This window comes from Amia ocellicauda, chromosome 10 (genome assembly GCF_036373705.1).
Source record: "Amia ocellicauda isolate fAmiCal2 chromosome 10, fAmiCal2.hap1, whole genome shotgun sequence".
In the NCBI taxonomy this organism is placed as follows: Eukaryota; Metazoa; Chordata; class Actinopteri; order Amiiformes; family Amiidae; genus Amia; species Amia ocellicauda.
Window position 1 is genome coordinate 18,858,491 of NC_089859.1, and position 27,332 is coordinate 18,885,822.

General features: G+C 41.7%; 1 protein-coding gene across 3 annotated transcripts in view; it reads right to left on the reverse strand.

The window, feature by feature from the left end:
• Window positions 1–4,143: 4,143 nt before the first annotated feature.
• The window catches only part of nlgn3a (neuroligin 3a), a 242,431-nt gene continuing 219,242 nt past the window's right edge, over window positions 4,144–27,332 (reverse strand). For 2 of the 3 annotated variants that reach the window (XM_066715389.1, XM_066715388.1), the window contains 2 exons: window positions 20,093–20,882; window positions 4,144–5,059 (listed from right to left, as the gene is read on the reverse strand). In XM_066715389.1, coding sequence (XP_066571486.1) covers window positions 4,210–5,059; window positions 20,093–20,882 — 1,640 coding nt within the window. In that variant the 3' untranslated portion in view covers window positions 4,144–4,209. The remainder of the gene's footprint in view (window positions 5,060–20,092; window positions 20,883–27,332) is intronic. The other variant, XM_066715390.1, reaches the window with a different exon arrangement.

Here is a 27,332-nt window from a genome sequence, read left to right on the forward strand (position 1 = left end):
TCTGATCAAATGTACTAATGCATTTGACCCGGATCAGAAATGGCAGTGTAAAAGTGCCTGTTATTCCACATGCTGGTCTTTATGTGACCTGGTGTGTGTGCTCCACATTGATGGGTGACACTTCTTCCTCTGGTGGCTGAGAGTCTTCCCTTGGTTTGATGGAGGGGGGAATTTGGGGGTGGGCAGTGGGTGGATTTGAGAAAATCACCAAACAGTGTGCCTGCAGAAAGTCACACATCCTTTTTATTGATTTATTTTTTATTTTCACTTACAAATGTTTCAAAATATTTAAGGTAGGTGATTCGCACACAGCTCCAGTACCGTTGTTTTTATTTTATTTTTATTTTTTGAATTACAAACCTGAAAAATATACCAAACCCTTGCTGTTCTGAAAATGTTATTATGTTTTGGGTTTTTAACAATATTTTTAAGCATCAGAAACTTTTTTGTTCCCACAAACTCTCATTGTAGTCACAGACCATACTCACGCTAACACTTCTGCAACAGCTGAGCATGGCTGTCCCCCAAAAAACCTCAAAGAGTGCCCCCCACAAGACCAGACACTGTGCTGCAACACCAGCTAATCTCCTTCAAACAGCTCTGAAAAAAGGCCAAGTCAGGATGAGCCTTGCTTCCTGCCTACCTAACGTCTGTCTGTCTATGCATAAACAGACAGACAGCTAACTGTGATTTCCTATCCAAACACTCAACACCTACCTCAGCAAACACGTCTGCATTGTCTGTCTGTCAAAAGCAGAGAAAGGATACTGGGTTGAATGTTACTGGCACTTGGAGAGTATTTGTGTTTCATATCTACAATAAACATATTATTACTATTACTATGATTTTTAGAAGTATTCTAAATATAGCCTACTATTTCTATATTTAAAAAAAAAGTTCATATAGCACTTCAATGCTCATTTCAGAATCTCAGTTTTTCTATGATGCTTGTCATGCTGATTATTCTGGGTGGTGATGTGGTGGTGGGTGCTCAGTCAGTAATGTGGCTCAGTCACACTCTGCTGGCCACTGCCAGTTTGGCCAACCCAAAGGGTCCTGTGTCCACCTCTGAGTCTGGCACCAGAGCTCCTGCTTTTGGCACTTGCACTTTAACATGTCCACCAGAGACACTGCTCTTCATAGCTGTCTTGTTATCACAGTAGGAGAGAAGCTTTAGATCTGTCACAATTTGTTTTGTTGAACATATCAGATTCTTCTAATCTGCATTGCTGCCAACTCTGTAACCTGGCCCTGCACTCTTATTTCTAAAATACTTTTTCTATATATTTTTTCTTTCTGCATCTCATCCTCCTTTCTGCCTTTCTAATTCCCTTTCATGAGAGACTCTGAGTCAGGCCATCAGTGTGGGCAGCACATGATGTATTCAAGTCTCCCCTTCCCTTGATAGTGCTGCTGTATCTCAGCCTCTCAGGAGAGGACCATCTAAGGACACAGACAATTAAATTGCAGTCGTTTCCCCTTCCAGCTAACAGACAATCAGAATCAGCAGCCTGCTGAGTGCAGATAGAAACCAGCTTTGCAAAGGGCCCATGCCACTCAGCCCATCACAGTGCCAGCACAAGGCCTCTCACCAGCCCCAATTTAGGGCTGATGACTTAAATTGTGTGGAATTAATAGACTTCCACATCAGACCCATTCACACCCAGGCCACTGAGCTCTGAGTACCTCTTCAGCTGAACACAACAAACTCCACAGTAACAAGTGACTTTTGCGTGTGTGTGTTTGTGTGAGTGTATGTAAGTGAGGGAGTGTGTGTGTGTATCAGGGAAGAGCACATGTTGTTTATCGTACACACTGCTCAGTGCTGACATCTCCCTCCTGTACTACTGACACAGCCCCTACTGTACTACTCTATTGTACTGACTGAGTTTGACTGAGGCAACATGCTCTCCCGCCTCCCTGACTATGGTGTTTCTTCCTATTTTACCCCAGCAGTTGCTCCTGGCTGACAGTCTGTGTGCTGAGCTATATGGTGCTCTCTCTGGGTGCACCGTGACTCTAATGTGGTAACGGGAAACACTGAACACACACACACAGACAGGACTGACAAATGTGGCATTGGGGAAAACTGGGGCTGGGGGGTTGTGAGGTGGTAGGACTCTCTCTGCTCATCTCTGAATCTCTTATGAGCACAGGGAACCTGTTCCATTGATAGCTGAGGCCAGGGGACTCCTTCAGCACAGTGTAGGCAGGCCGCCCGCCCAGTTACTGAAAATCCATTCTCATCTCCACAGTACAGCCTTGCTGCCTCACATTGCCTCTTAACCCACCTGACACACACACAGAGCCCCCCTATTCTGGCTACCTGAGTGCCCACTATCCCCCCCAACTCCCACCATCCTCTCCCTGCTCTGATCTCTGTGGTCAGTCTGGTCCTGCAGGGGGCGCCTCCTCCCGAAGAGGCATTCTCAGAAATGCTATCAGGGGCCCATGTGGGTCAGTGAGAGTAGTGGGACAGAATGTCTCGACTAGTTGCACTGGGACTTCACCCCTCATGGTTGACATCAAACTACAAACTGATATTAACAGAAAATAAACACAAGTAAACAGAATGTTTATCAAAATACAGAACAAATTTACACACAAAAAAAAATACTTTTTTTCTCAAGTTTGCTGGTTCTAATTTGGCACATGGCACAATCAGCAGGTGTACATCTCATACTCATATATATATAAATATTAAATATATATATATATACATACATATAGAGCTCTTATAAACACGTCAGTCCAAGGCCTACTATCGTGTGCAGAATGAGCTGCTCCAGAATGTTTACAGAGGGGACTGTTTGCAGACTGTAGTCAATGACAGAGACGTCCTTATGGCAGCCCTATATATATTTATATATGTCGATATTTATATATATTTATAAATAAAAATGTGCGCTGGCCTTGATTTGCATAGGGCCCTTGTCAGCGCGTTCAGACCACTTTGTCTCTGCTTACTGGAACTTTTCTTAAAAAAAAAAAAAAATTATAATAATCTTTCTTACATGGAATTGTCAGTTAGTTCAGTTGAATCCTCAGCTAGTTTTTCCTTACATTGTAAAATAATAGATTCATTTTTTTTATATGTTTTTGAAGAAAAATTAGATGTAAATAATTTTAAAAAGAACAAAAGTGCTATTCCGCAAAGACAGACAACCATTGACGTGGCGGATATACTATGTGTGGTGAGGAAACTCAACAGCTGATAGTAAGAGGCCTTTCCACAGACAATGTTCTACTAACCCAAAGACTGGCGCACACACATACGCACACACACACACCCACGCAGGGAGCCCTGTGTGTAAGTGTGCAGGTTCATGGAGAGATACAGTAGATAGATTGATAGATAATTTGTAGCAAAAGATGCACTTTTTTCTTAACAAAACAATCACAGTAAAGTAGTACATTTGTCTCTGCTTCTCTTTTTTCTTTTTTCTCCTGCAGAGTCTATTTCAGAAGACACAAATCATTTATATTGTAATTGAAAAACAAAGAAAAAAACTAAATCAAACAAAACAATAAAAACATTTTGTGTTTGTTTTATAAAGATAGGCAATGGACAAATGGTAGTTTGCCATGATTTTGTTCTTTTCACTGAATAATTTCAATTTTTTACTTCTGAAATTTGGCATTCTCCTCAAAGCGCCACATGAAAATAATGTTGCAGGTTGAAAAGAAGTAAACAAGAAAAATAAATTAAAAAGAAAAAATAAAGAACACATTTGTAAGGCATTGTAAAGAAAAAACTAACAAAACTGAAAAACAAACAAAAATAAACTGTAGATGTCTCAGCAGAGGCCATTGTTGTAAAACTAATTTCCCACAAGAGACAGAAATGGGAAATAAAAAGCACTTTTTTGTTTATTTTAAAACAAATTGTTAATTTCTTATTTTCCAGTCTGCTTAAAAGGCTTTCTTTTTTTTTTTTAATTAGAAAAGCGTGTTGTTGCAGGGCCCCCCCATGGAAGGAGGGAAATATGTTGTGTTTTGGCAGTTCCACACCACAGGACCAACAGAAGAAGTACAAAGAGCTTCACGGTCTCTTCATAGATTAAAACAACGCGTGTTCTCCTTAAAGAGTCATTTTTATATATTTTTTTTCTTTAAATGTAATATTTATAAAAAGAAATGCTCACCCTTCCCCCTAACCCTGACCCCCCCCCACCCCCCCAGCTCTTTCCCTTCATCTGGGGGTTAAAGCTATACACGCGTGGTGGAGTGTGAGTGGGGCAGGCCTGTACTGTTGAAGCCGGCAGTGAAGGTGTTGTATGGATGCAGGTTTTGCATTCCCACCAGCGAGTTGGGGATCATGGTGATGGTATTGGGCGTCATGAGCGGGATGTCATCAGGTGAGCGGCGCAGTGTGAGTGTGTAGTCAGGAAGCGAGGCCAGGCGCAGGGGGTCGTGAGGGGGCACACTTTCGCACTCGTGGTGTGTCTGGTTCATCTGCAGGGACATGATCTCCTCCTCGGGAGCGTGGGCCAGGTCGTTGGTATTGGCGCTGCGCTGGGGGCTGGGCTGCCGGTGTGAGTCCTGCCGGCGCTTGTCCTTGCGGTAGTATAGCGCAGCAAAGGCCAGTACGTTGAGGAACAACAACGAGGCACCCACCGCAATGGTCACGCTCAACTCCGTGGAATAATCGCGGGGGTTCTCAACCAGCAGTGGCCCGCTCTCCTCCTCGCCATTCCACTTCTCCTTGCTGTTCTCATTGTTGTAGGCTGGGGACATGGGCGGCCGTTTGGTGTTGAAGGGCCAGTTCTTGCCGTTGGGCCGCTTGGTTGCGAAGGAATTCTGCGTGGTCTCGGGTGGGGGCACCTTGGTGGTGGTGGAGGTGTAGTGGAACATGTCATGCAGATTATATAGGTGCGGCACCAGGTGCTTCCAGAAGGCCACCTTGGTGGCACGGTAGTGGTCACGAACGCGCGGCTTCAGCCCAATGTGGAGGTAGAGTTGGTCCTGCGGGTTGTATTTGGACCAGGCCACCTCCTCAAAGCGGTTGGCCTTGGTGTGGATGAACTTGGTGTCCTGGGGAACTGGCTTATTGGGGTCCCTGGGAACAGAGACCAGAGCAAGGCAGTCAGTAAATCTGTATACAACACTCATGCACATGCATGCACACACTCACACACAAATGCACGTACCCAGAGGAAACATGAGAGAACCTTAACATCCTCGGCTTCTTCTTCTTCTCTGTACCCTGAGCTCATGATCAGGATGACTAATCAAACCCTGTAATTGAACTCTTCCCTGCTCTTAAGATAATTGGGTTTCAGATTTTCGCCATTCAGATGAGCTATTTCAAAAATGTACCTTGCTTATTATGGGAGTGTTTAATACAATATAATTACTATCTGTGTTTGTCCACCAATTAATGATAACAACAAAGCCTAAACAACATTGGAATATTTTTTTAAAACAAGAACTGAAAACAGAAAAAAGCTAATTACAAAAATAGTTTAATTAAGGGCTCGATAATTCTACGCAATTAAGATTTAAGAAGACCAAAGACACATGGCTCCCCCAGGAATGGAATCAGGAAATGCTGAACAAACTAACTAAAACAAAAAACAGAAACAATAAAAAAAAAATTATAAAGTTGCATACATAAATGTGTTTAATAAGCAGCTTGTTTCTGTTAATACAACAGTGCAGTGTAGCATTGTGCTAATTGCTCTGTGGAAAGAGCGCAGCGTGCTTCGAAAACAGTTGGGCAGGGCCAGCTCCTGGCACAGGTGGATAAGGCGGTCGCCTTGATTGGCCAGATGTAGTGGCACAAAAAAAGTCGCCGGCACTCCACAGGCGGCCCTGTCTCCCGTCCTCAGGAGTTGCAATTTAACATAATTTATTGTCTCCACATATTACTCGTTCTCAACACAGTAACCGCTTTCTCTCTCCCTCAAAACAACCACAACAACAACACTGCGCAAGTGTATATCCTAGGGAACCAAACACACCTTAATTACACTTATAAATGGAGTATTAGAAAACTGAACTTAGAACATACCGTAATTACTTGTGTAAAAGGAGTATTAAAAATGCTGAACTTAACAGCACCAAATACAGAAGGAAGCTCTTGGGCTTCTCCTGTGGAGCATTGTAAGGGTCAAAATTAAATCTTTAATTCATAAATTAATTCGTCAATTCGTAAATTAATTAAACAATCAGGATTTCAGACCTCATTTATTGTATTCACTTGTGTAAATTGGAGTTTGTAAAATGTATTATGCTTTGAATTGCTTTGTATTACGTAAATCTGAATTTGTATTGTTTAATGACTTGTACTGAACTGCATTTTTGCACTTTGTATTACCCTTATGTTTTGTAAGTCGCCCTGGATAAGGGCGTCTGCCAATAAATAAATAAATAAATAAATAAATAAATAAATATTAATCAATCAATTCGTAAATTAATACATTAATTAGTCAATTTGTAAATTAATTCATCAATTAATTAATCAATTCGTAAATTAATTAGTCAATTCATAAATCAATTCATTAATGTATTCTGCTGTTTGCCAAGTGATCTGTCAATTTCATTTGGCAAACAAACTTTTTAATGCTTGTGAATCACCCGAGGGGGCAGTTTTTGACCTCCACGAAGCACCAATCGCACGCAGGGGGGATTGAGTGCTGTAACCCTATACACACATATTTTTCTCAATTTATACATTTACTTTAAATTAATTCCAATTCACTCATATAGACTAATTAGGACAGTTGGCTGCGTTAGTAGGGTACTTTACTGTATATGTGTAGTGATTAAAACACACAGCTATGAACTTATGGTTGTGGGTTTGATTCCACAAAGAGCAGGTATTACTGTCTTGATTTTTTTAAAATAGAATTAATTATTATACAAATCAATACCTACATACCACATAATTTAATAAGGCTTGAACACAGATTAATAATAATGATTATAATTTATTGTTATTGATTTCTAACAATTTGATTCACTTTAACTGGTGATATTACATTTCCTACCAGTGGTGTAGGCAGGAATTCGCGGGGGTGACATGGCAGGGGTCTTCCCCATAACATTTTGAAAATTAAATACCTGAAATGTAATTTAGAAGTTGAAGAACTTAGCTAAAAATTTTAATGAATTAGGCAGATTTTGAATCAAATATATTGTAGTGCTCTAAGGAGGGGAGGGGCAGCAGGGGGGACAACATTTTGCCCCGTTTCCACTGGCGGACGCATCCGGACATCCACTGGATAATGTGCGGGCACGGGAGGGGAGAGAGAGGGAGAGAGAGGGAAAGAAGGGTCTGGGGCGAGGAGGAAGTGCGGAAGTCGGCATGGGAGAAGTTTGTTGAATAGAGGAAGGGAGGGAGACTTGTTTTTCGTTTTACTGTGTACTTTTTCAATGCCGGAGTTCGGCTATACTGAGAAGAGCTGTTTGTTTCTTTTGACTGTGTAAGGCTGTGTACTCGAACCAAGAAGAGGGGCACAAATAAACTGGTTATTCGTGACTTTATTATTTGTGCTTGCAATTCCTTTTGTCTTTATTATTTAGTTTACTTTTCTGCAACTGTGATCGACCGCAAGTGAATCTCACATCAACCGACATTATGCAGGCGAACTGGCGGATTCCGGTGCTTGTCAATCACAGATCTATTTCAGTGGAGCTTTGTAATTGAAAAATTGATGTAGGAGTTCCTAGGGGAATGCAAGTCTCCTTTAGTGACACCCGAATATATCAACATACTGTAACAGTTTTGGTACTGCTAAATCCTTGTGGGTCCAACAAGGACTCAGACACCGATATGTGGTAGAGTGCTCTTTATTTCTACACCTGCACCGTCCGCCTTTACAAAGGCAGCTCTAGCGGTGGAAAAGAACTACCAAAGGCAAGCAAAGCGCCTGGGCCACACAGAGCCCGATCACCCAAACAGAAAACAAACATGCAGAACAGGAGGGAACAAACAAAACAACAGCACAACAAAACAGAACACAATGACCCCCCAAAATTATTAACAATTGACTAATTAACGGAGCCTTGGGACCACCTCCCAGCAGCCCTTGCAGAGATGCCCGCACATTAATCAAGTGGGGCAGCGCTGCCTTCCCATCTCTGTTACAATGCATTAGTTTGAGGTCCTTATTTATGCACAGGTGAACAAGCCCATACAATTCTTCTGTCATAGTGGAGTGCAAATGTTAGTAGTTTTAGTCACTCCCTGAGACTCCCCTGTTGCGGTTGTGACTGATATAGTCACATAACTCAAGAAAGAAATCAGTAGTGGCAGAACTGAGCTGAGCAGCGCCTGAGTTAGAATCCTGGGTGGAGTACCAACATAGAGAAACATTTAAAAATGTCCAATTTGTCATGGACCCCAGTGGGGGGCATGGCGTCATGGCGCCACTGTTAGGTGTTATTCACGTTCCCTGAATCGTTGTTCTTATTGAAACACAATTCTAATTAAGATAAGCTGTGTAATAGCCGTATTTATCGCCTCATAATTTTTAGATCCATTTTACTCCAGGAAGAAAAAAATATATATATATGAAAATCCAATACCTACATAATAAATAACTCCCCCACTGTGTTGAACCAAACCCATAACCTTAGGTTCATAGCTGTGTGTCTTAATTACTACACCAGCATATAACTAAAGTACCCTACTAACGTAGCCCAGCTAACACACAACATTGCCACAACATTGTTGCAATGTAAATTACGTTGCTACAATGTTGTGGCAACATTGTGTGTTAGCTGGGAGCCAACTGTTCTAATTAGGTGTAGTCTAAATGACTGAATTATTGGAATTCATTTTAAATAAATGTATAAATTGAGAAAAATATGTGTGTATGGGGTTACAGCACTCTATTACATATGCTTTTTGTACATTAATAATACAGCAATTACAAGACTTTTAAGTACTTATCAAAATGGACTCTGTGAAATATTCTCAAAACTAGTCTCTCCCCAGCAGCACAGCAGCCCCATCAACACAATCACAGCACCATCGATCAACCCGCCCCCTGCGTGCGATTGGTGCCTCGTGAAGGTCAAAAACACCTACTCTGGTGATTGACAAGAATTTAAAAGAAGTTTGTTTCCAAATTAAATTGAAAGATCACTTGGCAAACAGCGCAATAAATCAATTGATTTATGAATTGACTAGTTTGCGAATTGATGAATTCATTTACGAATCGACTAATTCATGTATTAATTCATTTACAAATTGAAGAATTAATTGGTGAATTATAGATTAATTTTTGACACTTATAATGCTTCATATCCACCCATGTCCATGCTCAGTGCAATGTTGACAATTACGTAAATCGAGAGGACGTAAGTCGTTGGAATGACTGAGCAGCCAGCATTGCAATACAAGCAGGGTTGCCAGTTCCGCGTATAAACCGGGTATAAATAAGCTTTGCCGCTTGTTGGTATATTTTGGGCTTGTTTTAAGCCGTGGTTGCTTGGTGAAAATGAGCAAAGGTGTCACAAAACATTTCCATATTATTTGTGCTTGCAAGTTGAATGGTGTACAAATATGCTAATTAAAATTCATGATTCGGATTGGGCATCATATATGCTACTTTAGTTGCTTTGCAATACCATTGATTGAACTTAATTGGTTGACCTTAATACCAGCCAACCAGCATTCCCCACTCAACAACAGACCTACCAAATGACATGGTGAGGTTACTTCTCCACACCTCAATCTCTCCTCACAGGCATACCCCAAGGCTCTTAACGATGTCTTCACATCTTGTCTGCACTTATTAGCTTTTACAATCTAGGATGTAGGACTTGTGTGTTGTGTACTGTATATTTCCTATACACTTGTGTAAATTGGAATTTGTGAATTGCATTATTCTTTGAACTGTACTGTATTATTGGACTTTTATTCTGTCAACTCTGTCATAGTTTGCACTTCCTTTCAAAATATTGTTCCATTTCCACCTTCCTCTGTCACAAATAAGTTTTGGACATTGTAAAAAGGTAAATGGGCATTTAATATTATGTTTTATCTAAATACTGACAAAGTTTCATGATGATTAAATCAATTTAAGTACAATCTTACAAAAAGTGATTTCCATTGCATTGTTTTATTAAATATATATTTAAAATTCTGCCATATATATATATACACACATACTACACACACAGAGCTAGCTAATTTAGCTAATAATGTAGCCATTGTTGTTATTATTTGTGCGTGTTTGTGCTAGCCATGCTGTTGGGCAGCAAACCACAACCATCACACAGTCACTCTCTGCACTGGAGTGGGGCTGAGAGACAGCAAAGAGGAGCTGTTCGAGGGATATGTCTCCAAGGGGCAGTGTTTACCACTGCTCTGGCCAGAATTTCCAATTACATGGTCATATTGATTTATTGACTGTATTTACATATGGCAATTCAAGAACAATCACAAGTATCCTTGTTCGGCAGTGTTCGGCACTCAAGTACTGCAGTGCAGTGAAGTAAGGGCCGGGCCTGGAGAGGGAAACACATGGAAGCGTGGGGATGGTTCACCCGAAGGATGAATCTCTTTCTCTCTCTCTATCTCCCTCTTTTTCTCTTTCAATTTCTGTCTTTGTCTCTCTCTCCCCCATCTTTCCCAGGTCAGCAGTATCTGTGGAATTTAGCAGTGTTACTGTGTCTGTGGAGTACAGGCTCTGCTGCTTGACTTGGTTCCTGCTGCCATGATCCTGAATTGATATTGACAAGTGAACTCTGACTTGGAGGATGAATATCAGTAATCAGGTTTCACAGAAATGGACACGGGAGGGAGGTAAGGTCATATTGTCCACTCTCCACTAGGCTAAGACAGGTTCAGTGTTGCTCACACAGGGCAGAGAAGTGCCATGAAGAGACGCCCGTATCAATACTTCTTAAATCAGCTGAGCTCTGAATAGCAACAGAAAATAAAACTGCAACCAAAACACAGACTAAGTCATCCTTCAGCCTCCTGGAAATTGTACCGCTTGAAATGTATTCCCCTGCAAATTACCCTTGCAAAATTATTAATGATGCAAAACCTTAAAGCAGCCATCAGATCTTAAAAGTTCAATATTTCAGTCCACCAGCCCTGACCTAATTAACCATCTATGAAGTGCAGGCATCAGTATGGATGCACACAGTTTGTCAGTGAGGGATGCAGCAAGTACAGCTGCCGGTGCACGGGGTCACACACAAGTGGATGAGGCCAGGGAGATAGCTGCTCTGGGAGCTGCTGATTCCTGCACTGATCGAAACCCAGCAGGAAATTAACACAATGAATCCTGCATGGTTACAGCTACCATCAGAAATCCTGGTCAATCCACCATAAAAAAGGTCAATTAACTGATTCAGGCTCATACGAACGCGGTTATCGGGAGTGCCTGTATGCTACACTGGGTTAAATCAGATATCATTTCACGGTGATAAATCAAACAGCCCCAGCTACAAAAATACACCAAAAACAAACACACTGCAGAGGTTTGTCCGTGTATACATGTGTGTGTGTATGTGTATCATAATGAGGCTCTTTTATGAGTTGGTCTGTGTGCATTGTGTGTTTCTTGTGTATTTGTAGCACGTGGAGGCATGCTTGTGTGCATGTGTGGTAAGAGCGAATGCGTATGCCAGTGTGTTTCAGTTAATGTTCTTTGCATGTATTTCAACAACCATTTTGACTTCAATTTACATTAAAAAACTCACATGCACACTCTCTCTCACACATACAAACACACTCTCACAAACTCTTTCACACACACTTACACACACACACACAAACATAAACACAGACTCATTGACAAATCCACAGATACAGACACACACACTCCTACAGCGCAGAAGGTGATTACTGCAATGACAATAAATGTGCCACAAGCCCCTCCCCCCTCTTTTACCCCAGTACACATCTGTGGTTGGTAAGCACAGACCTATCTGGACAATCTTAGCAATGCTTTTAACCCATATCCAATAATGAAGCACATGCTCCTATGTAATGCATTAACTGATAGCATCAGCCAGGTATATTCTACAAGCAGCAGCGAGATGACATTTTATTGGTATTTAAGAATCCCTCTAATGTTTTGTTGTCATGCATGCATGGGGGAGCAGATTTAACCGATAAACAAGGCATTCATTTCTCACATGCCAGGGCTCTGGGTTCTGCAGCACCTACAGTCTCACAGTCCCTGCCAGCAGGAGTCTGAGCAGATACTCCGGCAGTCACTGTGCTGGAGTGACCAGGAGCTACCAGTGCATAAGCAGTCTGGGCCAAGTTGGCTTTTTCCACCTGCCAGCTCTACTGTGTCAGTCAGCACTGTCAGTCAGGGAGTCTGAATTCCATACCTGCAGTGCTCAATAGTTCAGGGCCAGGATGCTTCGTGTGCATGTCAGTGTGTCAGTATCAGTGTCTGTGTGGCTGTGACATTATCAGTGTTTGTGTGTCAGTGTCAGAGTGATGGAGCAAAGCCCATCCCTTTGTTTAAAACAGTGATTATTTTAATGGTGCTATGGTGCTATGATACTTAAAATAGGAGTTAAGTCAAAGCACCAATAGGCCTAAAGGTTGTCGTATTTTAAAGGTATTGTGATGCATAAACATAACTCTGTGGTTTGTCAATGTGTGAGATTTTTTGTCACATGAAAAAAAGCAGTGACAGAAACCGGTCCCGATTAAAAAACCAGTAGCCTGAGCAGGGGGGGTGGTTGGGCGTAGAAGTTGACTTTGGGTGGGGGGAAGTGTATGCATGAGGTCATTTTTCTTATTTTCTTAGGGTCTTTATGCAGTTCCTCTAGTATATTCCTAAATCTGGGCCCAATAGGTTTTTCTATGTTTGGAAAATACATTTTGTTTGTATGCACTTTAAGTACAAAGGGTTTGTTTTGTTATTTTTATGTAATTAAAAACATTGTTGTGTTAGTTGGTAACTTGTATGATTGTGAATGCATATTGTCTCTTTGTTCCCTTATTTTGGGAAATGGTTTGGTCTGGGGGAGGGGTCCCTGAAACAAAAGGGTATCAAAGCAGGCTGAATGGGGTCAGTAGGAAAGGGCTGTTGAGAGATATTTATTTATTTATCCATCCATGCATCCATCAATCCATCCATGCCAACAATGATCTGAACATTATGGAAGACATGTCAGTTTGTTCCTTGGTTGTTTTTGTTTTTGTTTTGTTTTCAACCAACAACAATAAATGCTGCTTTTTATGGACACTTTGCTGCCTTTGAAATATCTGTTCCTACCTTGCTGCATGACATACCACAGTCTGTATGTCAGTATCAGTATCATTGTGTCAGTATCAGTGTGAAAGAATCAGTCTGTGTATCAGTGTCAGTGTATAAGTATCAGTGTCCATCTGGGCGATGTTCCACTGAGGAAAGAAAACAAAGGGAAAATGCTAGTAGGAAAATCCTGAAATGTTTGTACCTCAATGCCATGAGTATAAGGAACAAGATGTTAGACCTAGAAGCCACAGTGCTGGTGTGTGACTATGATGTTGTAGGAGTGGCGGAAACATGGCTTACAGAAAATTATGGGGATGAATACAAGTTGAAAGGATACACACAGTTTAGCAGAGACAGGCAAAATCAAAGAGTTGGTGGGGTAGCATTATATCTCAGAAATGACATTGAGGCAGAAGAACTCAAATTAGATCCCAGTAACAAAACAAAATCTTTGTGGGTTCAACTTTTGAATAAGAATTAGTGGCAGGAGTGTGTTACAGACCACCCAACTCAGATATTCAGAAAGTTGTTGCATTGTACAATGTAAACAGGACTGCATGTAGCAAGGGTGTGGCTGTTATCATGCGGATTTCAATTTCCTAAACATAGACTGGGAAAACCCAGTTGGGACTACAGAAGCAGAAATAGAAATGGTTGAGATGGTAAATGACAGCTTTCTAACTCAATTTGTCAGGGAACCAACCAGAGAGAGCACATGCATTGACTTGATCTTTTCAAATGACCAAGATAGAGTCAGAGGGACACTAGTTAGAGAACCAATGGCAAACTGTGATCACAATATGGTTAGCTTTGAGGCATTCTTTCAAAAAACAAGCACCAAGTCTAAAACAATGATCTACAATTTTAGAAAAGCAAACCTTGAAGGTATGAGGCAGCACTTAGAGTTAGACTGGAGCACACTGGATACAGATTCAGTTGAAAATGGATGGTTATATTTTAAGAATATACTACTCAAAGCTCAGGAGAAATTTGTACCAAAACTTAGCAAACTGAGGACCAAAAAACATTGGCCAAAATGGTATAATAGAAGTATGCAAAAAAATATCAAGAGAAAGAAAATGTTGTACAGCGCATACAAAAGGGATCTTAAGAAAGGGATCAGGAAAGGAAAGAAGGAAATAGAAAGAAACATAGCTCTTGGAGCTAAAACTAATGTAAAGAGCATTTTTCAACACAAAAGGTCAATAAAGGAGGAAGTGAAATGGGTAAAGGCTAAAAATGGAAGTATCTAAGAAAACGAACAAGATGTGGCAAATGTCCTAAACAAGTATTTCACAGAGGTTTTTACAAAATAAAAAAACGGATAACATGCCACAGGTTAACAATCAGTCCAGTCAAACCCTAAGAGAGATCAGGATAAATGAAGAGGAGGTACTAAAGGGACTAGCAGAATTAAAAACAAACAAATCACCTGGGCCAGGTGGTATATTTCCAACAGTACTTAAAGAATTTAGGGAAATTATTTATAGGCCACTAACTCAAAAATTCCAAATGACACTTAGAACAGGAGATGTGCCAACTGACTGGAAGATGGCAAATGTCATACCAATGCACAAGAAAGGGAACAAAACTGAATCAAGAGATTACAGACCAATCTCACCAGCATTACTTGTAAAATGTTGGCAAAAATTATATACTTAGATTTTCAAAAAGCTTTTGATAAGGTTTCACACCAAAGACTGATCCTCAAATTGGAAGCTGTAGGCATTCAGGGTAATGTAAGTAGATGGATTATGAACTGGTTGATGTATAGGAAACAAGAGGGTGTCGATTAGAGGAGTTGCTTCTAACTGGAGTGAGGTTGTTAGTGGAGTTCCACAGGGATCAGTACTAGGGCCTTTGCTTTTTCCAGTCTATATTAATGATCTGGACTCTGGGATAGTTAGCAAACTTGTCAAATTTGCAGATGATACTAAAATAGGTGACTCAGCAGATACAATCTCGGCAGCACAGGTTATTCAAAGGGACATAGATGATATTCAGTTGTGGGCCGACAGCTGGCAGATGAAATTCAATGTGGACAAGTGCAAGGTATTACATGCAGGTAGAGGTGGGCGATCTTCCCAATAAATCATATCACGATCTTATAACACATAATCACGATCTGAATGACGATCTTCCCAATTTTTAGATGTACTATAGAGAATATCCAGACTAAAACAAGCCTATGGATTTATCTATGTAAAACACAACATTGAATTCAATAATCAGTTGTCAAAATGGTCATTAAATGGCCTGAGATTAACTTTATTTTAATTATTAAAGTTGTAATCAGCAGTCAATAGATAAACATTAAATAACACACATCTTAAAATTCTCAGAAATTGCAGTAATAAAATATAAACAACACAAAGCGGTGCACTTTTCAAATTCTGAAAAATAAACATTCTGTTTCAACTTCAAGTGGCAATCACAGCCAATAGATAATATTATATAAAATAAATTGCAAAAAATTCTACATGCTTTATTTCTGCAGCGATCCTCTGTCGGCATTCACTATACATATGGGGAATGGCGGTATTAGAAAAATATTTGCGACTTGGCAAATCATACTGTGCGTCTAAAGTGTGGATCAATCTTTTAAATCCCACGTTTTCCACAGATGTGAATGGCACCATATCCTTAGCTAAGTAGAATGTGACCGCCTCCGTCACCTCTATCCATCATTTGCTGCTTGTGTCGTATGTTTTCGACTGCTCCAATGTGTCTGTCAGTGATTACTGTTTGTTTCGGGACCTCGTAAGATACAGATAAGTGGGGTTGTACTGACCTGAGGGAAATACTCTCGGCATGTTCCTTCGGATGTTTCCTTTTCAGGTGGTTGAAAAGATTTGTCGTATTACCTCTGGAAGAGCCGACCGTTACCCGACAAAGTTTACAGATAACTTTTCTCTGAGAAATGTCTGACTGTGCATAGCCAAATCACTGCCACACAACTGATGAGTCTTTTTTCGGCACCAGCTCCTCATCCGCCATGCTGCTAATGCATGTTGATTTTTTTTTCTAATATGTCACCACGCATGAAACACACATGATAGAGACACGTGGTATAATTTTGCCAATCAGCACAGCCATCTAGTAGGCAGTCAGTGTTGTAGTTTTAACATTATTATGAGGACATAAAAGATCGCGATCTCTACGATTTGCTTGAAAAGTAGATCATGGACGGATATAAAATCGTCAGATCGCCCACCCCTACATGGGAGGGAGGAATAGAACTAGATGAAGTATCGCATGAGAAAGACCTAGGAGTCTATGTGGACTACTCAATTTCTCCATCCGAACAATGTGGGGAAGCAATAAAAAAGGCAAACAGGATGTTAGGGTATATTGTCAAAAGTGTAGAATTTAGAACAAGGGAAGTAATGTTAAGACTGTTATTTTTTTTACTTCATCATCACCATTATGCAGTATGTCTGATGCCAGATGTTTACATGGATTACATGTTTAGTGGATGGATGCAAAACATGAAATGTAGTCACAAACTGGTATTGTAAACTTCATGGTCACCAATTTCTGTAATTTTTTTTTTTTTTTTAAGTTTGAAGTCTCTATTGAAATAGATTTAGAGTTAGAAGAACAGTATGGAAGCATATAGTGGACTTTATTCAAATGCAAATGTAATCCCACCACTGCATTTTCATTTTCCATTTATGCACGCGTTATTTAGGTCAAAATGCAAATATAATCATGACATTTGTATTTTTATATTCCAGTACGCACATTCGCTGACAATATTAACATTTCAAATGGCTTTTGCATTAACATTTCATTTTCAAAGACTTCCCCCGCTGATATACAACATATTGCATGTTTAAAGTGATATTAAAAGCAAAAGCATATTGTAGCCCTACTGTAGCCAAGCGTGAATTGCACTTAATGCTGTAAGTGCTAAACTTGGCTTACTGTACTTAGATCCAAACTTTACTAATTACAAGACCCTCACTTACCAGTCCTATATACAAAAGAACAGGCGTTTAACTTCACACAATCTGTATCAACTTCACGTTAAGCTCAATCCATTAAACCACATCAAGTGCGTTCAGTGTTTAGCAAAACACACCCTTGGGTACAATCGGGTCGAATTCTGTTGGGCAGATTTCCGCGGTTCTGCGCAGATCTGCAGAATCCCACCGATCCCATTGGTGGAGCAACGCAGATCTGCGCAGAACTGCGATTAGTTGCGCTACAGGAACACGATGACCGAGTCAAGGAATGCATGATTATGATTGGACCAAAATACTGTAATTTATGTCCATTAGTCTTAAGTTTAATTTTCGTTTCATCACATTTTAGTCAACTAAAATTAGAAGACATTTTATTTTAGTTATTGTTTTCTTCCCAGTATTTCGTGTCGTTATCGTCATAGTTATCGTCACTGAAAATAGGTCGTTGACGAATATTTTTAGTCATAGTTTTCGTTGACGATATTAAAAATGGACTGTACAATGCACTACTTAGACCTCATATGGATACTGTGGACAGTTCTTGGCTCCACACTTCAAGAAGGATATCGCTGCTCTAGAGGCAGTTCAGAGGAGAGCAACCAGACTTATTCCAGGTCTGAAGGGAAAGTCCTACTGAGAGACTGAGGGAACTGAACCTTTTCACCCTGGAACAGTGGGGACTTGATTCAAGTGCTCAAAATCATGAAAGGCATCGACCACATCAAACCAGAGGAGCTTTTCCAGATCAGCAGGGACACACACACCCGGAGACACAAATGGAAATTGGGCTTCAAGGCATTCAAGACAGAAAAAAGGAGACACTTATTCACACAGAGTTGTCACAATCTGGAACAAACTCCCCAGCGATGTGTCTGAAGCTGAAAATCTGGGAACATTTAAAAATAGACTGGATAGGATCCTTGAATCACTTAGTTAGTAGTGGACACCAAATGAGCATGATGGGTCGAATGGCCTCCTCCTCGAATGGCAAACTTGCTTATGTTCTTATGTTCTTATGTGTCAGAGTGTTAGAATCAATCTCTATGTGTCAGTGTCTCAGTGTGCCAGTGGACTGGAGTTTAGAGTATCCATGGATACAAACAGAAGATTGTCCTGTGCACTAGCACTGGCACTGGCACACACAACCCCAGAGATGTTGTCCTCTTGGTCCAAATGACTGTGCAAGACAGCTGAGGTCAGCAAGCCCTGTCTCTCAAGTTTCCATTGAGCAGGTGAGTGATGGCTGACAGGCGCCTGTCTGCCCTTCACCACAGGAGTCCAGCTGAGAGCAGCCATCTCCCCTCAACTCATTACATTCCATCCACACTGTTGCTCCCAATCAATGCTGTTCAAACCCCCTAACAAACAGTGCCATTTCCTTTCACTCTTTAATGCAAATCCAGATATCGGCTACAAATCTCCCATCAAGTGTTCAATTTAAATGAGTGGTTGAGGCCCAAGTGGGTGTTGTTAGAAAATACTCGTTATTCAAAAGTTCCAAAGTTAAAGAAAGGATTCTTGAGAAGCATGCAGCGCAGGTTTTCCTGAGCTGATAAACCCAGTGAAAGCTTGTCTGTGGAGGTCAATTGGTTTCACAGAACTCAGAGGCACCTGAATTGCGATTAATTAAAGTAAAGGTGTTGCTTGTCAAGTTCGAACTGTAAATGCTTCCCTGTGAAAATCTAAGCCCTTGGTACCTATTAAGCAGTGTGAGAAAGGGCAACCTAGTCTCAAAGTAAAAAAGACTAAGACGCATATTAGAGCAACGACTGATTTTCAATTTTCCAAAGTAAGGAGAAGTAAAAGGAGGATGAGTAAAGAGAGCTGCCTTGTTTTAGTGAAGGGTTAGGGGGGGTGAGTCTTTCATGGCTGTGAAGAGCAGGGGAGTGCACAGTCACCCCAGAGACTAAATGAAGATGCCTGTACACACGAGACAGGCAGGGAAATGGAGTTTGTCTCCATCATTTGTAATTTTTGTTCTGGAATCCGGAGAGCACGGCACACTCTGTCACCACACAGACAAAAGGAGAGAGATGATGATGTTTCATGATACAGGCAAGTTACTATCTGAATTCAGCAGAACTCAGAGTGCCAGACAGCACATAAAGTGAGAGTGAGAGGAAAATGGCAGCACGTTAACTCACTGTGCTCAGACCCTGGTTGCTGGGCATTTGTCTTTGGAAACCTTGATTTTATTGTACCCAGCCTACATGCTCAATTGTTTTTGTTTCTTTTCTTCATGTTTCATTGACTGCAGCTGAAGTCAAAGCTGCTGGCTCATTGTTCTCCATGCTCCCTTCAGAATTGCCCCAGAAATTCAGGACAGATGCGTCTCTTGTGAGAGAAATTACAAACAGGTTAATAGAATCTCTTTGTGAATCAAATCCCAGCCCAGCCTCCCACCTATAGCCTCCAACAGCTCCCCACTGTGCTCAACACCTGCCCATCCAGCCCAGCCCCAGTCCAGCAAGCATCAGAACCTGGTGCTTAATTGCCAAATTGACTTGGAGCAAGAGTTGGTGTAATGGACACCAAACAAGCACGATGGGTGAAATGGCCTCCTCTCATTTGTAAATGTTTTTATAAATAATGAATGAGCTGCTTCTCAGGAAAACTAGCCCTGCAGAGAAAAGGAGAGATGAGCTGCTTCTGGTTGTAGAGGCAGACTGCATTACAGACAACCTACAGAAACTGAAAACAATTGCTCACGATACATAGATATATTTTTGTTAATTAGAAAGCTGTATGGCATGAAGGTGACTGTCCTGCCAGCATAATTAACATGCCATTGGGTAGTTTCTACCAGTTCTTCACCAATGAGAGGAAATAACGGTCCTGGCCAGTACACAGTCCTTTTGCCATTTTGTTTAGTATTAACGGGGGGTGTGATACAGACCAGGAAAGATGCGTTAAAAGAGGGGGGTCTCTGGCACTCACCCAGTCTTGGCGAAGTTGGTCCAGTAGGTCATGACAACAGCGCTGAGCATCACATCGTTCTTGGAGAAGTTGCAGGGGAAGAGGTCGGTGGGGCCTATCATGGGGATGCCAAACACATAGGGCACCTCATCTCCATGCGCAGCGTCAGACCAAGCCGGCTTCATCAGACTCTGGCAGTGGTGGTAGAAGGCATAGAAGTAAGTGGGTGAGCCGTAGCGTGCATGCAGGTCGGCCGTCACCACTGCTGGCTCCACCCACTGGTGGTCAGTGAAGAGTGCCACCAGCGTCTTGCGGCGCGTCTCAGGATTCTCACGGTCAGCCCAGTCGGTGTACATGAACTTGATGGTCTCACGCAATGTGTCCTTGCCCTCAGGGTAGCCGTAAAGGCTGTCCACGAAGTCTGACACAGAGAAGTCAAAGTCATTGCCAGAGACGCCGTCCTCAGAGTCCACCACATTCTCCACGAAGCGCAGGCCCTCGCCCTGGTTGACCCCCAGCATGATATCGTAGTTGAGGAACTCGCCCTGCTCCATCAAGATCTCTGGATCATCTGGGATGACGTCGCCGTCGATGACCGGCCCGAATGCCACGTGGTAACGCGCTGGCTGGATGTCTTGCTCCACCAGCTCACGGGCACTCTTCTTGCGCAGGCAGTCCACCATGTCCAGTGTGTCCAGCACATTGCAGCCCACCTTCTCTGCCAGGAGCCTTGTGTACTTCACCGGCTGGTAGTTCACAGCCCAACTGGACAACGCAGAGCCACTCTGAATGATCGCTCTATGGAAAAGACCTGCAGGAGAGAGAGATGTAGGGGGGGGGATTAGTGCTTCACTTTGTGCTCTTGGGCACTCAACACTCGCTCCTAATGTTACTGAAAGTAAATTAGTTTGGTCTTCTGCTGCTCAGTTCTCATGATGAAAGCTGCTCTCCTAGGGCACTGTGCAATGGACCTGAAGACTCATGCAGAAAGTTCAGGACTGTTTGGCGGTTAATGGAACATTTGATTATTTTTGCCTGCAGTTGCTGGTATTGCTGCTGTCCCTGTAGTGCTTCCTGTGTGGACAGTGCAGTGTTCTTTTCTGCAGTAAGTACACAGATGGCCTACATACACAAACCGAGGCAACATTGCATGGTAAAGCAAGGTCACAGAAAACATTAGGAAGCCATGCAATAGCTGTTTATTTCATAAACATATTTCCTGAACTTGAAAATTGGTTGAGGAAGTCGGAATTTTCATTCCTCTGTACACTGCAGAAGATGACACCTATCCCTGATTTTAAACCCCAGAGCTATTGTTTAATGTTTTCTTCTTTATTGCTGCACTACAGCCTCACAGCAATCATCTACCTGATTGCACAATTCATCTGCAATTCTGCACTCTCTCATGCATTGTTCTGGCTTATATTCCATGTTCTGTCTACTTTACAACAGTTTACTCACTGCTTTACCTTGCTCATCTCAGATTTACCTTCACTAATAACATTTCTGAGGACAAAGCATTTCAAATTATATTTAAATTATAAATCACTATCACAGAAATCTTGAGCTGGAAGGGATATTATTAAATATTTCCAGGGCTGTGTGCACAAAGCATCTACCACTGTTCTCAGCTTGCGGTGGCTTTTCCTTTTCATTAAATTAAAACAAAAAGATTTTATCACAGAGATTCTCTCACGAACACCTCCGGGAGTAAACTCAAGAGCTCTTAAATTCACATTGGCTGCTGCCTTCAAAATTGTCTAAAACTAAAAAGAACATAAACACTTGGAATGCACACATGACTCTGTCATGAATGCTAGTATGATCTATGTCTGTCTGTGGCCAAGAAAAACAACAACATACGTAACATGAGCTATACAGACTTCATGTAACACAAGCCTGATAACTGGATGGATTCAGTTTATATAAACTGAAATTGGGCTATTTATGCCTCAGTTCCACTGGCTTAAGCGTTGTGTCGTGCCATGCCGTGCCGTCCCAGAGCTTTTTTGTCAAACCAGGCCGCTGTGAAGTCCGTCCCTCTGATGGGAGGAGCAGAGCGATTGTGGGTTTGGTTTGTGTTTGTGAGACAGAGATCAACACTACGAGCGACACAGCCTGACATGGAGAGGACTTTTGTGTCTATTTTATTCTTTGTGCTTTACATGATTGAAGACAGCGTAATAAATACACGTTTATGTTAAGAGATATTAGGAAGAGCTAAACGTGTATAGACAACATTATATTCAGGCACGCATTACGTTACTGTAAGAAAACTTCCATGTGCAACAATAATACTAAATAGCAAATATGTTTTGTTATTATTATCATCATCATTTGTGCTAGTATATATGTATTTTAAACGGCAAAGTGTGACTCCCTTAACTTATTACTCTTTTTGCAGATTTGTAACTGCAAACAATACTTTTTGCCGAATTATTTATAATTTACTTAACAGACGTCCTTAACCAGGGCAAGTTACAGTTGAAACAAAATACACACGTTTCACGATTAATCATCCAGATACAATATACAATGGACTTATGGACACATTTATTAATGTTTTAGAGGGAAACCCAAATCTGCTGTATTTATTTATTCATTCATTTATCTTGTAAATGGACACATTGAATGGTGTTCGCCTTCACACTGACTGTCTCTGGATTGTCCTGCACACCATTCACACACACACAGCCTGAACACCGGCCAGCTGTCATACGATATTAATACCATCGGCTGCTACGATCTGATTATTATCCTTCAGTTTATTGTTAACTAGTCAGGGCACCGCAGCGGTCCTGTGAAATCCAAGTGTTTAATACACTCGGATATTAACTGTAAGCATTGTTTCTGTACGTGGATTTCACTCCATGCTGCGTGATCGCACTCGGCACTTATATCTTCCGACACAATGTATCTGATCTCTTCCCTTCCTCTTCTACAAGTCCAGCGCACACCTCCGCTCCTGACAGCGAATCATGTCCTCAGTGGCGGGACGGACACTAACGGACACGTCCAGCACCAGATATTTAACCTCCACAAAACACGGACGCGTCCGCCAGTGGAAACGGGACAATAGATAATAATAGACAATGGAACTGCAATGCATTCCACAACAAACAATTCACTCTGGATTGAGAAACTGAAGGAAAGCCAGAGCAGAGAGAGCAGAGGTAAAGGGAAAGAGCCTCACTTGCTTTCTTATCACTTTAATGATTATGTAATAATAATAAAATTAACTCAGAAAAGGCTAAGAGAAGCACAAGATTTTGTAGAAAAACAACAACACAACTACTTTTATGATGATGATGATGATGATGATGATGAGTATGCAGTGATGTCAAAATGCACACAGCTAGGTTAACTGTGTTGTAATTGCACACATGATTTCAGAATTTCAATGGCAGCGAAGAGGCGAAAGAGGAAGTTCCTGTGCAGACGTCACCGTTTATACAAACAGGAAGTGGGAAGGGCTCAGGGGCCAATGGCAGCTTTGATAGAGTGACGTTGTTTCGATAGGTTGCTATGGAAGTGCGCAGAAACCCCTCCTCCTAGGGCAGTGCTTCCGACTTGAAAGATAACATCCTGTGGTTTTATTGATATGGACATATAGCTGCAATATATTTCCAAAAGTAAATGGACTAATCTCCCTCCAGTTGTGAACTATGCAGTGGATGTTTTTTGTGAGGGGCAATATGCCCAACCAGTTCATAAGCGATCTGTCCAAATTTAAAGAATTTTATAATCACTGCCATTCCTGTCTTGTAATACACTATCCTGCCACATGAAATGTCTTATTTTTCTTCATGTGACCTGCAGTGAATTGTAAAACCATGATGAAACTTTCTATGATTTTCCTTGGCAGCTCTGTACCTTCTGATCTGCTCTGAAGGGGAACAGGGAGCTCAGCTTGTGTGCAGAAACAGGAGCCAGATGTCTGCAATGTTTTCGACAGTGCTAAGGGATTATGGAAGTGTACCCTCAAGGTATGTACAGTCTGCCTTGTTTGGCTGGTGCTGCACCACCCACACTTATACTATTCTCTGTTGATCTGATATTCTCTGTGGTAGCTCCAGGAGGCAGCACAATCTAGGGTGGGGGTGGACGTACATTATCCACTACAAAACTCCACACTTTGGAAAGAGCAGCATGTAGCAATGAAGGAACTGGTTCCTTAGCTGCATTGTGATGTTCCCATCTTTCTTGGAGCCTGTGGCTGAGAGAGGCCTGCACCCAACTTGGCATGCTAGGTGCCCAAGGGGGAATCGATTGACCCCACACTCTGACACAGCCTCCTGCTAACCAACACACTTCCATCACTGATCTATGCTATGTGACATGGCTGCCACACCAGGCCCTACCATCCCAGGGGAGCTGAAGGAGAAGGTGATGGATTTCTCCAGAGCTGCCATTACTGACCACCTGCCTACACAGTACTCTGCTCCTCCTACAGTAACCAGCTGAATAACAAATGGCAGATATTTACACTATCCACAATACTGATAAACAAATAATCAATCTGGCTAAAATCAAGAAGAAGCAAAGAATAATCAAGGGTTATCTTTGTTTATCTTTGAAATAATGTATGCATAAGCTCCCCTAATAAGATAAGCTCATTAGATTCAACACCAGTTAAAATGTTTTCTTATTTTCCTTCCCCTATACAATAAACAATTGGATTGCCACGAGCATTGTGTACTAATTATGTCTGTGTGTATGCTAAAAAAGAAAAACAGATTCGGGGAATATTAAATAATTTATATGATCAGTTGTTGCACAGATGTAATTGTGTAGGAAAATACAACAACGACAACAATATCAGCAAATCAGACTGCCTTGGATTCCAGGAAGAGCTCTTTCTAAACATTCCTGCATTTTAATTATGTTGAGTTCATGGTGTCCCCGAAGCACTGGAGGTTAATATTTTGTTGCATAAACAGCCAACTAAAAATATGTACAGTCATTTCATATATGAAATGCTAATAATGCATGAATCATGAAAGAGGGCCTGGTCAGGGAAACTTGCAGTAACATCTAGCACAGCAATTCAGCCATGAAATGCAAAGGGATGGGGAGCAACTATTCGGCTAGATGGGACAGCAAAATCACATTTAGGGTTTTGAAAAAACTTGTAGTCAGGACAATGAGACACATGACGAGTCAGCTGCTGAGAGAGGATACAGAGGCCCTGAAGAATCTTGGGAAGATGAGAAAGAGGCCGTGTATCCAGGGCGGCGGTAGGGGGAGTTGGGGATGAACACGTCTGGATCTGAATAACAGCACCTTTTCAGGTGCTGGACCCAATGTCCTGCTAGTATTTTGTATTTCAATTCCTTAATTGAACTGATTGGCCTAATCAGAGCTTATTAAGAATTTTAAATCATTGGAGATGTCAGGTTGAATATACAAGTATACTAAGTACCAAAATTCTCAAACCTTTAGTCATGTAAAATGTCAAATAAAGCAATTTATTAGTTAAATTAAGGTTTTAGTTAATTGAGTGTGAATCAAAAACCAGCAGGACACTGAGTCCCCAGTACTCAGAAATATATATTTACATATATTTCCTATAAGCCCTACATTGCTTATTTGGAATCTTAATTGAAGGGCCAGATCTGCAATTTATTATACACTGGTCAGTCATAACATTATGACCACTGACAGGTGAAGTGAATAACATTGATAATCTCGTTATCATGGCACCTGTCAGTGGGTGGGATACATTAGGCAGCAAGTGAACATTTTGTCCTCAAAGTTGATGTGTTAGAAGCAGGAAAAATGGGCAAGTGTAAGGATCTGAGCGACTTTGACAAGGGCCAAATTGTGATGGCTAGACGACTGGGTCAGAGCATCTCCAAAACTGCAGCTCTTGTGGGGTGTTCCCGGTCTGCAGTGGTCAGTTCCTATCAAAAGTGGTCCAAGGAAGGAAAAGCGGTGAACCGGCGACAGGGTCATGGGCGGCCAAGACTCATTGATGCACGTGGGGAGCGAAGGCTGGCCCGTGTGGTCCGATCCAACAGACGAGCTAATGTAGCTCAAATTGCTGAAAAAGTGAATGCTGGTTCTGATAGAAAGGTGTCAGAACACACAGTGCATCGCAGTTTGTTGCGTATGGGGCTGCGTAGCCGCAGACCAGTCAGGGTGCCCATGCTGACCCCTGCCCACTGCCGAAAGCACCTACAATGGGCATGTGAGCATCAGAACTGGACCATGGAGCAATGGAAGAAGGTGGCCTGGTCTGATGAATCACGAGTGCAAGGTGTTGACTTGGCCTCCAAATTCCCCAGATCTCAATCCAATCTGTGGGATGTGCTGGCCAAACAAGTCCGATCCATGGAGGCAACACCTTGCAACTTACAGGACTTAAAGGATCTGCTGCTATCATCTTGGTGCCAGATACCACAGCACGCCTTCAGAGGTCTAGTGGAGTCCATGCCTTGACAGGTCAGGGCTGTTTTGGCAGCAAAAGTGGGACCTACACAATATTTGACAGGTGGTCATAAGGTTATGGCTGATCGGTGTATATTTCAATCCATCTTTATTGAAGGGAATTATGGGCATAAAGTGACAGTGGAGATGGATGAGTTATTATGGGCTCCTTTACTCATCCTGTAGTCAACATTAGGTACAAAAGGTCAATGTGAATGTTGTTTTCACGTTTGTTTGTACAAATAAAAGAAGCTCCAAAATTCCATAGCTGCACTGAGATAATCTGTGGCTCCCAGACACACCCAGCATAGCCACTTGCTCATCTAATCTTTAACTAGTAATATTGACACCACATTAAGTTATTATTCTTGTAGTAGTAGGGCCGTACATGCGTACATTGAAGCAGCTAAAACACTGCAAACTTCTGACTAATTGTCATTTCTGTTACAACTTTATTCACCATCCTCAGTACCTGGAGGGCTTACCCATGGTGTCCTGCTAAACTCAATAACAAACCAGAAACCTTCAATGCAAATAATCCCTTAACCTCAATAGGCACTCACACTGTGTCACAGAGAGGTCACTGGGAGACTGGGATCTGGAAAACAGAGGCAACTTTACAACCTTGATTTTACATGTTTTTAATGTGATTTCTGCACAGCAATGTGGTGGCAGTGCAGGGGCTGTGGGTGAGGAGGTCAGTACTGACCATCACACTACATCTCCTAACACAGCAGAGGGAGACGGCTGACCGGGAGAACTATTCAGAACCTACACTGAGAAATGCAGATACACTCAGACACCTCAAAACAAACATAAATTAATTTTAGAT